The 18,654-nt window shown below is 36.7% G+C and overlaps 1 protein-coding gene across 1 annotated transcript in view; it reads left to right on the forward strand.

Annotated features, from left to right (window-relative positions):
* The window catches only part of CPA6 (carboxypeptidase A6), a gene marked incomplete at its 3' end in the record, with an annotated part of 347,693 nt that extends 331,655 nt beyond the window's left edge, over positions 1-16,038 (forward strand). Inside the window, exons 9-11 of the mRNA XM_080801136.1 lie at positions 5,138-5,340; positions 9,517-9,601; positions 15,851-16,038. Coding sequence (XP_080657262.1) covers positions 5,138-5,340; positions 9,517-9,601; positions 15,851-16,038 — 476 coding nt within the window. The remainder of the gene's footprint in view (positions 1-5,137; positions 5,341-9,516; positions 9,602-15,850) is intronic.
* Between the last annotated feature and the right edge of the window lie 2,616 nt (positions 16,039-18,654).

Here is an 18,654-nt window from a genome sequence, read left to right on the forward strand (position 1 = left end):
GTCAGTGGAAGTGGTCAGAGAGAGACTTAGCAGATACAATCAACAGAATTTTTGCCTGCATAAGGAATAATTTACCTGAAGAAAAACTGAGGGCTGACTAAAGAGTATCTGCCCCACAATGGAGAGACAGAGACATGGTAATGGCAAGAACCCTAGCCCCAATGGTGTGGACAGCAGAGAGGGATATCACTGACAGGCCCCACCTGTGGATTCACCCAACTGGAACAGCAAAAAAACGGTTTAAAGGGCAACAAGACATAAGTGAAGGAAACCCATTTTCTAACCCCAGGACATCAGCCAAACCATAAGGGAACTGCTTAAATCCTTTCTGACGTCAGAGGCACTGGCTAATGCCACTGCTTACATTTCCTCTCCACCTAGATGGTACAAATGGGTGCAAGATCTTGGTGCCCTAGCTAGCCTGCCACTCTATCAAGCCCTAGTCCACACCACCTCCAGCCATCCCCCCCAAGGTTGCTCCCATAGTCACACCCATCCCAGTTCCAATCATTCCACCAAAGCTACTCTGGCCTGTGCCCACGCCAGCTATAGCCATCCCCCTGGGGCAGCCGTGGTCCAGAGCACTCTGGGCCCCACCAGCCCCACCAGCCCCACATGGCAACCAATACGGAAACCCACATATGGGGAGCACCCAGGACACCCCAAAACAAGCCTGCTCTGGCTGTCCTGCCTACAACACCAGGCACACACAGGTGACACAGGGGATGTTCCCACACAAGACTACACCTTCAAGGCTGGGAGAGGTGCCTGTTTGGCCTAATTCATACAAACAACCACAGAATGTCAAATAAAGTGAAACAGTGGAACATGCTCCAGATGAAAGAAAAAGACAAAACTTTAGAGAATGAACCAAATGAAATGGAGATAAATAATTTACCTGATTAGGAGATCAAAATAATGATCATAAACATGTTCCCCAAGCTTAAGAGTGGATGAACTCAGTGAGAACTTCAATAAAAAGATAGAAAATATAAAAACTAGAGTTGAGGAATATAATAACTGAACTGAAAAATATGCTAGAGGGAGTCAACAGCAGATACGAGGAAGCAAAAGAATGTATCAGCGATCTGGAAGATGGGGTAATGGAAAGCACTCAAGCTGAACAGCATAAAGTAAGAATTTTTAAAAATGAGGATAGGTTGAAGGACCTCTAGGACAACATCCAGCATTGCTACATTTACATTTAGGAATCCCAGAAGGATAAGAGAGAGAAAGGGGGGCCGAAAACTCATTTAAAGAAACAGTATCTGAAAAATTCCCTAACCTGGGGAAGGAAAGAGACACCCAGGTCCAGGAAACACAGAGAACCCTAAACAAGACCCAAACAGGTTAACCCCAAGACACATAACTAAAATGTCAAAAATTAAAATTAGAATCTTAAGACCAAAATAGAAAACCTACTACTTACATACAAGGAAAACCCTATAAGACTATCAGCTGATTTTTCAGCAGAAACTTTGCAGGCCAGAAGAGAGTAGCAGGATATATTCAGAGAGCTCAAAAGAAAGAAACCTACAACCAGGAATACTCTACCTAACAAGGTTATCATTCAGAACTAAAGAAGCAATAGTTTCCCAGATGAAAGTTAAAGGAGTTCATCAACATTAAGCTGGCCTTATAAGAAATGTGAAAGGACTTATAGCAGAAAAGACTATGACTAGATGTAGGAAAACTATTAGAAGATAAAATTTACTAGTAAAAACAATATATGGTAAAGGTAGAAAATCAATCACTTATAAAGCCATATGCAGGTTAAAAGACAAAAGTAGTAAAGTCAATTATATCTAAGAAATTAGTTAAGGGATTCAAGAAATAGAAGATATAAAATATGATGTCATATACATAAAACATAGAGAGGAAGGAGTAAAAATGTAGTGCTTTTAGAATGTGTTCGAACTCAAAACCACCAACTTAATATAGACTGTTATATACTTGGGATGTTATATATGATCCTCATGGTGACCATAAAACCAAAAACCTGTAATGGATACACAAAAAGGAGAAAAAAAATCCAAGCATAAGACTAAGGAAGTGACTAATCACAAGGGAAGAGTAGAAGAGAAGAAGAAAGAAACAGGGAAGAACTACAAAAACAAGAAAATAATTAACAAAATGCTAATAAATATATGTCTATCAATAATTACTTTAAGTGTAATGGTCTAAATACTCTAATCAAAGAACATAAGGTAACTGAATAGATTAAAAATTAAAAAAACAAGACCCATCTATATGCTGTCTACAAGAGACTCACTTCAAACCTCAAGATACATGCAGACTTAAAGTTAGAAGGTGGAAAAAGATACCATGCAAAAGAAAGCCAGAAAAAAAATCTGGGGTAGCAGTACTTACATCAGACAAAATAGACAAAATAACACAAAGGCTGTAACAAAAAACAAAGAAGGACGTTACATAACGATCAAGGGATCGCTCCAACAAGATGATATAACACTTATAAATATCTATACACCCAACATACAAGCAACCTGATTATATACAAAGCAAATGTTAAGAAAGGTAAAGGGAGAAATTGACAAAATAGCATAAGAGTAGGGGAGTTTAACATCCCACTTATATCAATCAGTAGATCATCCTGAAAGAAAATAAATAAGAAACACTCACTTTGAGTTACACATTCATCCATGTGGATTAACAAATACATACAGAACATTCCAACCAAAAACAACAGAATATGCATTCTTTTCAAATGCACCTGGAACAATTAAGGTAATAGACACTATGGAAGAAGAGTATGGAGGTTCCCCCCAAAACTAAAAGTAGAAATACCGTATGACCCAGCATTTCCACTTCCAGATATTTACCCAAAGAAAATAGAAATGCTAATTCAAAAAGATATATGCATCCCTACGTTTACTGTAGATAGAAAGTGTGGGTGGAGGATGGGCAAAATAGGTTAAGGAAATTAAAAGATACAAACTTCCAGTTATGAAATAAATAAGTCACCAAGGTGTAATTTACAGCATAGCAAGTACAGTAGGTAATATTGTAATAATTTTGTATGGTGATCAATGGTAACTATACTTATCATGGTGAGCATTTCATAATGTATATAATTGTCAATTCACTATGCTGTACACTAACATAATTTATATTATATTTACAATATAATTTAAATAATTAATTTTTAAACCTATAAATAAAATGTAAGAATAGTAAATAAGTACACATATATGTATATAAATGTACTTTGGAAATACTACTCTAGTGTTGTTAATAAAAAGGTGTGAATCTAATCCTATTCCTTATAGATGACCTGCTGCTTTCTCTCTGGAATTGTTTCCTTTTCTTAAATTTCACCCTACAGTATCAAAGCATTGACAGATTTCGTCTTTATCTATCTTGTTTTATACAGAATAAGTCCATTCAATCTTTCCTTAATTGTGGAAAATTTTCAATTAGAAGTTCTTCAAATATTTAACTTTTATTTCTTTATGTTAATCAGATGTTGACACTCTATTTGTCACACCGCTTTTTTTTTTTTTTTTCATTTTTCAAGTTCTTTGTCTCTTGATGCCTTCTGGGAATGTTTCAAAACATATTCTATCTCATTAATTCACTCATCAACTGTATTCTTTCTACCCATGAATTAAGTTTTTTATTTTTATTATATCTGACTGGTACTTTTTTTTATAACTTCTTGTCCCTGTTTAATGTTTTCAATGCCCTTCTGTATGCCCTTGAGAATGTTTATCAGGATTATTGTAAATCCTTTTTTCTTTGGCTCATTAGTTCTGCTCCCCCTGGAATTAGTTTTTCAGTCTGTGATCTCTCCTTTCTGGTGCTTTACATCTGTGATCTTCAAATGTCTCTTTATTTGTCCTATTCCTTTCAGAGTATCAGCTATCTGAGTTCCATCCATATCCCACTTACTTCTAAGTCATGCCCAGAATTAGACTCAAAGGAGGAAAACCACAATTGCTGTAAATTCCACATTTTAACTCACCTATAACACAAACTAGATTTAATGTCCTCAAGCTTTAGCCTGATTTGACTTGGTTATCTTTTCATATTAGTGGAATTGGACTATGTCACAGAATCACCAAACATTTTCCATTTGCTTATGGAAAGAGACAGTTTTCTAGGGCTGTTGGGAGGGCTAATAATGGCCAGTGGCAAATAACTGTAGAAAATGTAATTATTTATTGATGGAAAAATGTCTTGGAACCTTAATACTTCATGATTGCTATGGTGAATGTTATTTTCCTTCCTCCCCTTCATAGACCTATAGGTTATAAAGTTTTTAATTCAAAAATTATTAAAATTTAGTTTTGAGGATTTCTTAACTGAATTCTTACAGACCCCCAAGATAACTAGAGAAGCCTCTTGGGTTTTTACAAAACCAGTTTGGATATTGCTTATCTAAAAATGGAAATTACTGTGGCATCTTTTGTGGAATTGTTTCTGCCTTGCCTTCATGGTCTTGATGTATCAGTATTTTTATCTTACCAGACACCTGTGCAGATGTCTAGCCTTTTCTTTTGAGCTGACATTCGCTTTTTAACAGATATTTGTTGAACACTTGGCATACTATTGTTCTAGTTGCCAGGTGCCCAGCAAGAAAGGCACAGTCCCTGCTTTCACAGAACATTAGAGTTTAACAAAGAATCCAAACTGAATATTTATACTAGAGCAGGGAGTTTTTTCTGTGTTGTCTTTCTTTGTATACCAGGTGCCTAGAACAGTGTAAATATTGGTTGAATGTTAAGCAGGTAAATACTGGGCACTAATTACAGGTGTGTTAAATGTTATGGAGGAAAAATGGAGGCATCATGGAGTATAGGAGCCTTACCTGATCTGGGGGATTATATAGAATTAGGTCACCCACTGATAAAGCCATCCTTTTCCAAGTGGTTTATGCAGGCTCATTTAAACAATCAGTGCCTAGCTCCTATTCAGGGTACCCTCCTATTGTGCGTGGTGGTTTGAACCACCTTGGATTTTTCAGTATTGGTTTCTGTAAATGAGAAGTGAGATGAATTGCTTAATAATACTGTATGCTTATAGAAACTAAAGAAAAAATCAGTTTAAGAAAGCTGATTCGTGTGTCTTGCTTCTTGCCTATCCATTCCATCACCCCATTTTCTCTTCTATCTTGCAGATGAAGGAGCTTCTATGCACCCTTGTGATGATACATACTGTGGACCTTTCCCAGAATCTGAGCCAGAAGTGAAAGCTGTAGCCACTTTCCTCCGAAAACACAGGAAGCACATTAGAGCTTACCTCTCCTTTCACGCATATGCTCAGATGTTGCTGTATCCCTATTCTTACAAATACGCAACAATCCCCAACTTCAACTGTGTGGTAAGTATTTGCACTTGTACATGCATGTCAGGCTTTACGCTTCTTTTCTAAAGCTAAAAGGGGTCTGAGAAGTAATGGTAATAGCAAACACATATTGTGTTTATTCTAATAAGCTCTTTTCATATCAACTTATTTATTTTCCATAAGCATATGAGATAGGTAACTATTATTGTCCCCATTTTACAGATGAGGAAACTGAAACCTAGGGAAATAAAGTAATTAGACACAGAATGCACAGCTATTAAGTGCCCTGGCCAGGTTTCAGCCTCCAGTCTAGCTCTGGCCTTGTCACTTTGAACCGCTGCGCTACACTGCTTCTCAAATGCAGTCATTTCAAACCAATTTACATTCTTAGCACGGGTTACACAGAAAGTTGTCAGGATGGTTGTGATTAGTATTACAGCTTCGGTCACATGTGCAGGACTATAATTAATTTTATTGAGTAAATAATTGTTCATAAATTATGGTCTGACTCTCATTAATTAAAAGCAAGATTTAATTTATGAGCATTATTTGCTTAATGGTACTAAGTCTCTGGGCATGTATCTGACAAGTTGGTGCTGAGAATGAACCCTTCAGGCATAAGATTACTTGGCAGTGAAAAAGCAGTTTCTTTCTTCCTCATCTCAGAAACCCAACAAGCTATCCACTGTAGGGCAAAATGCCTTGTAAAGTGAATCTGACTCAGAGCCTCTAGCATCTGAAGGACTGTAAAATTCAAAACCAGGTCAAACTAATATACAGTGTTAGAAATGAGGGAGAGGAAGGGAACAATGACTGGGAGGACGTATAGGAAGGAAAGCTTTTGGGTTTTGCTGTTGATGTTCTATCCTTTGGCCTGGACGATGGTTACATGAGTGTGTGTAATTTGTGATCATTCATTGAGTTATGAACTGAAAATGTGTATATTCTTCTGTATGTATAATTCTTCTTGAATTAAAAGCTTTGATAAAAGAGAAGCATCCTCTTTCTTCCTACACCTTGAACTCTAAATCCTTCACCAGTTGGTTGGAGTGGCAGGAATTCCTGACCCAGATGTCTAGGACCTGGAAGGAATGGAGAACATGAGGAGATCTGAAGAAGATCTGAGGGAAGGCTTCTATTCTCTCCAAAGAGGAACTTTGTTCTTGGCATAACCAAGCAAAAACTCTGAGCAAATTCTCTTGAGAAATTTTGTAAAGGTGGTAGTTCTATTTAAGAGTGCAATTCGTTGGGTGTCTGGGTGGCTCAGTGGGTTAAAACCTCTGCCTTCGGCTCAGGTCATGATCTCAGGATCATGATCCCAGGGTCACGATCCCAGGGATCGAGCCCCAGATTGGGCTCTCTGCTCAGCAGGGAGCCTGCTTCCTCCTCTCTCTCTGCCTGCTTCTCTGCCTGCTTCTCTGCCTACTTGTGATCTCCAGAAGAAACAAGATGGTGGGGAAGTAGGAGGAGGCGCCGTTTCAACCTATACCCTAAAGTGAGCTGATTACCTACCAAAGAACTCTGATCACCCATACTTGTGATCTCCATCTGTCAAATAAATAAATAAAATCTTTTTTTAAAAAGTGCAATTCGTCAACTACTGTGTGAGTCAAATAGGCTTCTTGTTGTTGTTGTTGTTGTTGTTGTTGTTGTTTTTAACCTGACCGTTAACCTATTTTTAACCACCCTGTATTACACAATGCTTCTCTAGGTTTATATTCAGCCATTTCTAAGTTGGGCACAGTGTCTATTTATATTCTCACAACAGACTAAATGGAGTATGCAATATATTAAAACTATTACATGAGTTAAGCTTATTTTCATTTTGTCTTGGATCGGATTTTGTCTTTGTCTTGGATGTGGCATAAAGAGTAGACCAGTGATTCACAATCAAGGATGACTTTGCCTCCCAGAGACACTGAACGATGTTGAAGACATTTTGATTATCACAAGGCTGGAGGATGTTATCGGCAGCTAGTGGATAGAGGCCAAGGATGCTGCAAAACATCCTACAATGTACAGGACAGCCCCCTGCAGCAAAGAATTATTCAGTCCAGACTGTCAATAATACCACTGTTGACAAATCCTGTTACCAGGTTACATATAATCTAAGTCACTAATGCCACAATTAAAATTCTCAGAAACTAGGTAGTCTCTGAATGTTAACAGAAACCCTTCAATTCTAATAAATTGTTCAAAAACATCCCATCAGGGATGTCTGGGTGACTCGTTATTAAGTGTCTGCCTTCGGCTCAGGTCCTGGGATAGAGCCCCGCATGGGGCTCCCTGCTCAGCAAGAAGCCTGCTTCTCCCTCTCCCACTGCCCCTGCTTATGTTTCCTCTCTTGCTGTCTCTCCCTCTGTGAAATACATAAATAAAAAATCTTTAAAAAAAAAAGTTTAAAAAAATTCCATCAATGTAGGAGTCTGTGTTTCACTAACATTTTTAGGTCATTCATTAACTTGCTTTAAATATGGAACTATTTGAATAAAAAATATATTCCTGACTTAGTTGAGGTTCAATAAATGAGGCCTGGGTCCTTTTGAACAATTGAAAAGAGGAAGCGATAAAGAAAGGAGGAATTGCATAAACTCTTTCAAATAGGTGTCCGACTACACCACTCTGGAAAATAATTCCTAGAGAATTTTATGAAGTTTTTACTTTTTGTGGACGGATCATATCCAACCATCTTATCAGCCTCCACCTGCACTTGAGTGACAGAAGTGCCATGAGCTCAAAACGCTAAAACCGTGCATATATTTTGTGTAAATAAGCCAAGTGGTTGTATTTTTTTTTCTTAAGAGATTTTTGGGGGTAATTCAGTCATCTGAAATAATGAGGAACAAAATTCTCCTCACCAGCAGAACACAGTAATCTTCTAAATGTAGAAATATCTGCCCTTGCCATGGAATATTGCTGAAACCATTGGAGAAGATGTTAAAATCTCAGAACATTCTCCGTAAAAGTATCTTATTATGGTGTTTACATTCCTTTTCTGTTGGCTCCTGAGAGGAGAATATCATCCTCAGTGAGATGAATAATAAATTGTCTGCCAGGTTCTGGAGGCTGGTCCCTTAATATCCACCAAGAGTGGCATTTGCTGCAAATGCTGCCTTGAGGTGAATGAGGACAGCAAGCTGAAGCTGGGTCCAACACACAGCGCCATGTTGCCCAGAGAACTCCAACCGGTATAATAAATTATTTATAGGCAAATTGAAACAGGAGAGCTGTATACCGGTTTCACCATACTTCTTTTCCTCTCACTGGTCATACAATACTTCTCTAACTCCTTATCGAAACTAATGCTGTTATACCATTTGAAAATGTTTTGAAGTGTAGTCAGTATCAATTTAGTTCTTGTTAGAACATTCGCCTTCTAGTATTTTTACTGTGTTGTTCATTTTTCCTGATTTGGGGCATTGATAGGTAGCGTTCCGCCTCAGAATTTCTCTATCTTAGCAGTACCTGAGCTCTGTCAGAGGCGCATGTAACTCTAGAAGTCATGGAGCATTCCACAGTTGTTCTTCCCATTCCCACAGGGATAAATGAATAGCATAAGAGAAGACACTTTTCCTGAACTAAAGGGTTTCTTAATTGATCCAAGTGTGTTTGAAATACCTTGTACATAGCCACTGAAGTATGTACTTAAGCATCAATAAGATTATCTTGATACCCTTGCAGAGCTATGCTTATTCAACATTCATGCAAGAAATATTGACTAAGCTCCTGTTATACACAGGTACATTGCTAAATAATGCATATGTAGCTATGAAGAAGACTGGCATGGGCTCTGCCCTGTCAAGCATTTTGTAATTCATAGAAACAAGTGTCTCTGAATGAAAGTGAAGAGGACAGAACACTAAATCAGCATCAGAAGATATGGGCACTTACCTCGACCACTCCTTGTTATGCAACCCCAGCCTGCCCATTGAATCTTGCTGAGCCTTTCCTTTCTTGTCTGTAAAATGGAAATATTACTGATCACTGGCTTGATGTAAGGATCAATCAAAGGACATAATGTGTTCTAAAATATAAACTGCAGCATGTGACAAGGAATATTATTACCATTATTATTAAATATACCTATTACCTAATGTGCCCAATCTTGCTCTCCAATTGAAGACTGATAAAGCTTAAACAACATGCCAGTGTTTCTAAGGGTTTCGATTCAGTGATGTAAAGATGTAAAGTGATATCCCTTTTCCCTCACAGGAATCTGCAGCTTATAAAGCTGTGAATGTACTTCGGTCAGTATATGGAGTACAGTATAGATACGGACCTGCCTCCAGCACGTTGTGTAAGTTTCCTGTGTATTTTGTGTTAGAATCATCTCTTGAACCAAGATCCTGTAAAATGACTTCCTTTAAAAAAAAAAACAAAAACAGAAGTGTGTTCCCCCTTAATGAGAAATTTTTGACAACCAAATTAGCCAAGGAAGATGGAGGAAGTTTATATTTGATTAGTTTTACACTGCTTGACATAAATCACTGTACCAATTGAAATAAATTCTAAGCAGAGACTATTCTAAGCATGTAGTAATGACTACAAAGTTGAAATGAGATCTTATGACAGTAGAAAGTACCCAAATTGGCTCCTTAAACAATTGTAACTACTGTAAGGGTGGAAATGGGCCCTGAGAATATAATGAAGTAATGTCTCAGCCCTAAAAGAGCTTTCCTTTTATTCCTTTCCTCCACCATTCTTGTTATGAAATTGTATTTCTTATGTAACAGCTTCAGCTGAATTTCCCCTTAAAAACTGATTTAAAAAAAATTTTTTTTTGCTTTTTCAAATAAATTTATTATTTGAATTTTAGGTAGTTAACATACAGTGCAATATTGGTTTCTGGAGTAGAATTTAATGATGCATCACTTATATACAGCACCCAGTGCTCATCACAACAAGGGCCCTCCTTAATAATATCCATCACCCATCTAGCCCATCTGCCACCCACCTCCCTCCCATCAATTCCTTTTGTTCTCTACTGTTAAAAGCCTCTTATGGCTTCTTTCCCTCTCACCTTTTTTTCTTTTTCCCCTGTCCCATATGTTCATCTGTTTTCTTTCTTAAATTCCACATATGAGTGAGATCATGTGGTATTGCTCTTTTACTGACTGACTTATTTCACTTAGCATAATATACTCTAGCTCCATCTACAGCATTGCAAATGTCAAGATTTCATTCCTTTTGATGGCTAATATTCCATTTGCGTGTGTGTACCACTTCTTTATCCATTCACCAGTTGATGGTGAGTAGTTTGGCTATTGTTGATAATGCTGCTATAAACATCGGGGTGCATGTATTCCTTCAAGTCTGTATTTTTGTATCTTTTTGGTAAATACTTGGTTGTATAACTGCTGGCTCATGGGACACTTCTATTTTTAACTTTTTGAGGAACCTCCATACTGTTCTCCAGAGTGGCTGCACCAGTGTGCATTCCCACCAACAGTGCAAGAGGGCTCCCCTTTCTCTGCATCCTCACCAACACGTATTGTTTCCTGTGTTGTTAATTTTAGCCATTCTAACAGGTGTGAAGTGGTATCTTATCATGGCTCTGATTTGTATTTCTCTGACAATGAGTGATGTTGAGCATCTTTTCATGTGTCTGTAACCCATCTGGATGTCTTCTATGGAAAAATGTCTATTCATATCTTCTGCACGTTTCTTAACTGGGTTATTTGTTTTTTGGGTGTTAAGTTGGTAAGTTCTTTGTAGGTTTTGGATACTAACCCTTCATCAGATAGGTAATTTGCAAATATATTCTCCCATTCTGTAAGCTGACTTTTAGTTTTGTTGACTGTGTCCTTCACTGCAGAAACTTTTATCTTGATGAAGTCCCAATAGTTCATTTTTAATTTTGTTTTCCTTGCCTGTGGTGACATGTCTAGTAAGAAAATTGTTAAAGCTGAGGTCAAAGAAGTTTCTATGTTCTCCTCTAGGATGTTGTTGGTTTCTGGTCTCACATTTAGGTCTTTCATCCATTTTTAATTTGTTTTTGTGTGTGGTGTAAGAAAGTGATCCAGTTTCATTGTTCTGAGTGCTGCTGTGTGGTTTTCCCAACACCATTTGTGAAGAGACTATTTTTTTCCATTGGACATTCTTTCCTGCAAACAAATCCAAAGATTAGTTGACCATATAGTTGTGGGTCCCTTTCTGGGTTCTCTATTCTATTCCATTGACCTATGTGTCTGCATTTTTTATAGTACCATGCTGTCTTGATGACTACAGCTTTGTTATATAGCTCAAAATCTGGAATTGTAATGCCTCCAGTTTTGTTTTTCTTTTTCAGAATTACTTTGGCTATTTGGGGTCTTCTGTGGTTCCATATAAATTTGAGGATGGTTCATTCTAGCTCTGTGAAAAGTGCTGGTGATATGTTGATAGGGATTGCATTAAATGTGTAGATTGCTTTGAATAGTATAGATATTTTGACAATGTTTGTTCTTCCAGTCCAAGAACATGGAAAATGTTTTTCCTTTTTTGTGCCCTCTTTAATTGCTTTCATAACAGTTCTATAGTTTTCAGAGTACACACCTTTTACTTCTTTACTTATTCTTAGGTATCTTACTGGTTTTAATGCAGTTGCAAATGAGATCAATTTCTTGATTTCTTTTTCTGCTGCTTTGTGATTGGTATATAGAAATGCAACAGATTTCTGCACATTGATTTTACATCCTGCGACTTTGCTGAATTCATGTATGAATTCTAGCAATTTTTGGTGGAGTCTTTAGGGTTTTCTACATAGAGTATCATGTTGTCTGCATAGAGTAAATTTTCACTTCTTCCTTGTCAATTTGGATGTCTTTTATTTCTTTTTGTTGTCTCATTGCTGAAGCTAAGACTTCCAATAAGGATCCAGGAAAGGATGCTGTATTTTGTCAAATGTTTTTCCTGCATCTATTGACAGGATCATACGGTTCTTATTCTTTTTTTTATTAATACGGTTTATCATGTTGATTGACTGGCAAGTATTGAACCACCCCTGCAGCCCAGGAATAAATCCCACTGGATCATGGTGAATAATTCCCTTCATGTACTGCTGAATGCGATTTGCTAATATTTTATTGAAATAAAGAGCAACTGGGTATATGGAAAGAACTTGAACAAAAGACCAGAAGATGGGGATTCTAGCCCTGATTTTGGCACTAATCAGGGTGTAATCCTGGCCAGGTTATTAATCCTGGGCTTCAGTTTCCACAACTGTTAAGTGAGGAATTGGACTACGTCATCTCTCATGGCCTCTCAAACTCTAAAATTTTTCAACTATATGAGTTGGAAAATCTAGCAAGAAATCATATATATCTGAATGTCTATGTATGCATACACATAGGTTGTATGTATATGTATAGTTACTGACATCTAATTTTGCTTCAGTGAAGTACCAAATTTCTCCTTGATTTCTTTAACCTACCAACTATTATATTCTTAACCACTCGCTTTCTTCAGCCTTCACAGAAAAGTTTGGTTTGCCAATTAACATGCTTATCAAGTAAGTTTATCCTAATAATGAACGTCTTAAGTATCAGAATTGTTTTCAAAGTCTATGATCATTGGTCTCATGCTGATCTTTTTAGAACTGTTTTTTGGGGGCACCTGGGTGCCTCAGTCAGTTAAGTGTCTGACTTCAGCTCAGGTCACAACCCCAGAGTCCTGGGATTGAGCCCCACATCAGGCTCCCTGTTCAGCGGGAAGACTCCTTCTCCCTCTCCTTCTCCCTCTGCCCCTACCCCATTAGTGCTCCCTCTCTCTCTCTGTCAAATAAATAAATAAAATCTTAAAAAAAACAAAACCATACTTTAAAAAAAAAAGTTTTTCAGTAGTGTCATCCTGAAAAAAGAAATACAGTATTTCTTAAAATCATATTCTTAATGATTACCAGTATAATATATATTATATTATATATTTATATATATTATATAATATTATATATATTAATATTATATTAAATGTTATATAATATGACCAGTATTATATATTATATATTTTATATATTATAAAATAGTATAAGTAGTATATATTATATATATTATAATATTATATAATATATATAATATATAATATAATATATATTATACTGGTAATATATTATTATATAATTATATTATATATATTATATATAATTATATTATAAATATATATTATTTATAAATTAATAAATATATATTATTTATAAATTTATAATTTATTATTTATAAATTATAAATTTATAATTATAAGTATAGTATATTATATTATCTATATATACAATATATTATATATTATATTATAATATATAATATATATTATATTGTATTGATAAACTATAAATAAACTATATTATATATAATTATATATATATAGTTTTAAACATTAATTTTTAAACAATCTTACAGTTTACCTTTTCAGCTTCATATCAAGCCACAGTCATAGTATTGTATTTACCAAGAACAACCTGTTACCATAGAAATGAGGCTGTCACATCACGATGATGTAACTGTTGGCACACGCTGACTCTGACTTTGACTTCTATGACTACTATTTGCAATTCCAGTGTACTCTAACCCAGAGGGACAATGAAGCCACAGCCTAGCTTCTGTCCTTAACCTAACCAAAGGGAGACTGAGAAACAGCAGAGTGGTTTTTTTTTTTTAAGATTTTATTTATTTATTTGACAGACAGAGATCACAAGTAGGCAGAGAGAGGCAGAGAGAGAGGGGGGAAGCAGGCTCCCCACTGAGCAGAGAACCCGGTGCGGGGCTCGATCCCAGGACCCCGAGACCATGACCTGAGCCGAAAGCAGAGGCTTTAACCCACTGAGCCACCCAGGCGCCCCAGCAGAGTGTTTTAATTGTCATCTTAACATAATTTATCTCTAACTTGTCCCGGCAAAAATAGGATAAAAAGGATATTATTCGAGCAGATGAACATGCTCTGAACATGCTCTGAAAATTTTTTAATAATAACAGAGTTAGGTCAGTTAGGTCAGTCTGGATCATATTAATTTCAAGAAAAAAGTTTGTAAAGATTCTTCTTTTTTAATTTTTTTAAAGATTCTCTTTATTTACTTGAGCAAGAGTAAGAGAGAGAGAGAGAGAGCACAGAGGGAGAGGGACAAGCAGACTCCCTGCTTAGCAGGGAGCTGACATGGGACTCGATCCCAGGACCCTGAGCCAAAGGCAGATGCTTAACCAACTGAGTCCCCAGTTGTCCCTATAAAGATTCTTCCATAAAAGTTTTATTTATAATTATTAAGAGCCTGTTACGCTAAAAACTACATACAAGGCACTTCGGGGCATAAAGATGCAAAATAATAAGGGCTTATGTATTCTAGCACATTATTTTGTTTAATTTCCACAACGACACTCTGCAGTAGGTATTACCATCCCTTTTTCTAAAGGGAAGATTGAGGCTCAGACAAGTCACAATAGGTGGTGGGTTCTGATACAGCCCAAATCCTTCGTCTGCCTCTAGTGCCTGTACTTTCAACCTGTGCTGAAAAGCTGGAGCATGTGAGGTCACAGGAGCCAGAAAGAGAGAACTGCCAATGAATTACCAGCTACACTAAAGGCTGTTGAGAGGTTGAAAGTGAGGTCTGCGGGGGGGAAAGCAAAGCAAGAAAGGAGATTAGGCCTACTGTCACTGGTGACCTTCAAGAACAAAGTTTTCGTAAACAGGCAGAGGCAAGAACCAGACTGAAAGTGGTTGAGGATATAGAGGCAACATGGATGGATTCTCTTTATGTTCTAAAGCAAAGGACAAAGAAAAAAAAGGATGGCATATAGCATGAGAAGGAAGTGCCATATGAAATTGGTGCTTGAATATTTTGGTCAATGCAGATATAAGAGAAGGTGGTTTAATTAATGAAACTAGGTCCCAGAGAAGGGACCCTCTGACTACCAAGGAAGACAATGATGAATAGAATCAAAAGATGACCCTTATAGAAAAAACAAACAAACAAAAAACCATGTAAGGGCTCTGCCTCTGAGCTACAAGGAGGACAGCTGGAGGGCTGTGATGTCAGTAGAGGAGGCCGTGGGGTGATTACCTTTTATGGGCATGGGGAATACGGTTAAGTGAGGAACAGGCCTACAAGAGCCTGAGAAGTGTTTGGTAAGTGAAGTTCTAGAAAAAGGAGACTGGAGCAGCATTGAGAACAGAGGACATCAGTGACCAGTGTGATTTTACAGCAAAGACTTTCTCCAGCTCCCTCTCAAAGAGTGAAAACAGAGAAACTGGGCCAGGGATTAGGTTGTTTATGGGTGACTGAAGTGATGGTGGAAATAAATGTTACTGGAATTGAGGCTGAGAAATTTTGAGGTCATCACACTGGAAAAGCATTACTACCTAGTCTAGATCTTCCAAAATGATGGCAGGTTGGATTCTTAAGTTCCATGAGCCTAACACCAAGGAACTACTGTTAAATCATTCTTGCTGAAACAGTGTTTAATTAGAAGGATTTTGGATAGCCTAGTATGCAAGTACTATAGATGAACTTTGAAAATTATGCAGACTCTTCAGCGAGGTTCTTTTTTTTCTTTTTCTTTTTCTTTTTTTTTTTAACTTTTAGATGTGAGCTCTGGTAGCTCAATGGATTGGGCCTACAAAAACGGAATACCCTACACATTTGCTTTTGAACTTCGTGACACTGGACATTTTGGATTTTTACTTCCAGAGGTGCTCATCGAACCAACCTGTACAGAGACCATGCTGGCTGTGAAGAATATCACAATGCACCTCCTAAAGAAATGTCCCTGAGACGCAAGGGTCGGGTCAACCACCAGACGGCTGGTTCTCTGCAAGAGCTACTTGTCAGTGGGGGAAATTGTTTTTAAAAAGAAGGGCAACTTCTTAGAAAGAACATATCTGTGGACTTTAAAAGGACCTACTTTATGCAATTCAAGTTTCTGTGGCAATACAAAATTGGTTAAAAGAATCTGAGCATAGCCTAGTTTGCTGTAAGAGAAATCCTCCATTTTATATCATTTTGAGTCATATTTGATGAAGGTGAAGTGGGGATATTTTCAAGCTCTATTGTCTCAAGAAATGTACAAATTAATGATTTCACTGCAATAAATCTCCTTTTCTCAATTAAGATTTAGGCTACTAATGTTGTTCAATCACTTTGTTTTCATTTGTGGTAGAAACTTTTGAAACAGAGACAACTATATTTCCTAATAAATACACAACTTATCAAGACCTTAGATTCTCACATCTTCATAACCTGGCATTAGTGTATCATATACCTATAAAAATATACCAAGATAGAGCATTCATGTTTAGACTCTGAGAGTACCAGTTACAAAAACAGAAGTAAACATTAATTGAGGTCCCAGACACAGCGTTAAGAGCTTTACACTAATAATCTCATGTATTGCTCAAATACTATGAGGTAGATACTCCCATTAATCTCATTTTTCAGATGAGGAAATTGAGACTTAGAAAAGTGATACAGGTTTCCATTTCCAGAAATATGACAAGATAGGTATCTGTACTGTTGGAAATAACTACAACTTCTGGACAAAATGTAATTTTTTGAATCATCTTTAAAACATCAAACAAAAAAAGTGGGAAAATCTCAAGCAAGGCAGGAACCTGGACAGCTAAGTCGTGCACTGTTATCCTGAGAGCATTGTTAAGCCAAGTGAATGCAGACTTTTATTTTCACAGCATATTGGAGAATGGGAGCAGAGAACAGAACCCAAGGCTCTTCCAGGGTGGGAAGTCTATTAGCAGATTCTTCTCCCACCAGAATTCTAAGATTCCCAAGGCCTGTACCCTCAGAGCAAGGGTAAATTACAAATAAACCTCCAAACTGTCTTCAATGGAAAATTGACTATTTCAATTTTGGCAAGAGTAGAGAGGGGAGACACTGAAGCTGAATCACAGGTCATCTTTCTCTGGTTTGTGGCCCAAATTCAGACAGTATAAATGGTATGATAAACATCTAGCCAAGAATTTAATCCAGACTAATCCCAGACTGATTATACCCCTCAAGTATTTGGTAGAAGGAAATGCAAATCCCCTTGGAGGATTTATCTGACCGAGACACATCATGAACACCAGGATGAAAAGATGAGCCTAAAAACTTCCAGAAGGGGGAAGAAAAAACAATCACAAAGGAATGAGGACTAGAGTAACATGAAACTTCTCAACAGCAGTAGTGAAGCTTGAAGACAATGGAGAAATGCCTTCAGAATTTTTAGGGGAAATTCTATCCTAAAAATCTTCACCCAGGAAAATGATCAATGAAATGTGAGGGTAGAATACAAACATTTTCATAAAATTGAGCTCCTAAATTATTAACCTTTCTCAGGAACTTCCTGAAGGATATGCTGTACCAAATTGAGGGAGTAAGTTAAGAAAAAGATGTAGGATCTCAGAAAATAGGAATTCCCACATAGGAAATAGGAATGGAAAAAAAAAAAATCTCAGGATAATGGTGAAGGGGAAAGTCCCAGTAACAGCTATCTACCAGGCTTAGAGAACCACCAACTTGGAATAGAAAAAAGGAGAGCTGAAGACTCAGATGAAATTCTCCAAGATAAACACAAAACAGAACATATGTTCAGAGGCAATTTTTACTTATATCAGAAAATCTGGTATATATAATATATAATAAAAGCACAGAAACCAAGCAAGCAACAACAAAATGCAGTTGTTAACTTTGGTGAAAACAATGAGCTATAGAAGAGAAGAAATATAATCATGGCATACTCTATGACTTAGCTATAAACAATATTTATATAGTTAAAATAATATTAGCCCCAAATATTTATTTAACCAAAAACCATGATAAGAAAGTATTTGAAGGGGATGAAGAAGTAATGTATGTGAGAGGAGAGGTATAGAAGAGCTAAATCTTCATCTGCCATAGCAGGAAGTCAATAAACATCTAAACCTGAAAGAAAAAGAAATCAAGTAATATCAGGATATGCATGTTATTTAGACATAAGAAAGTAAATTCAAGAAGAAATAATTTAGAAGATTAAGAATTATTGGACTAAGGAAAAGGAATTGGGAGTAAGGAGGGGTGGGGCTGAGGACTGCTGTTTTTAATATAAGCCTTGTCATATTATTTGACTGGTTTTGCTTTTTTTAATTATGAAAACATCACACAAAGTGTATTCCTTTTAAAGAAAGTGTTTTTTAAAGTGCACTCCCAACTATTTACCACCCAGTCTTTTTGATGTTTATAAAATGTACCTTTCAGTTAAAAAATTAAATTTAAATTTAAAAGAAATATTAAATGAGATTATATGTAGAATGCTTAGCAGAAAGCCTCGAGTGTAGTAGATAATCAGGAAATACTAATTTTTTTCTATGCTTTACAAATCTAATATATCTTTTTATCTTGTAGTTTCAGTTACATAT

This window comes from Martes martes (assembly GCF_963455335.1).
Source record: "Martes martes genome assembly, chromosome: 4".
Classification (NCBI taxonomy): domain Eukaryota; kingdom Metazoa; phylum Chordata; class Mammalia; order Carnivora; family Mustelidae; genus Martes; species Martes martes.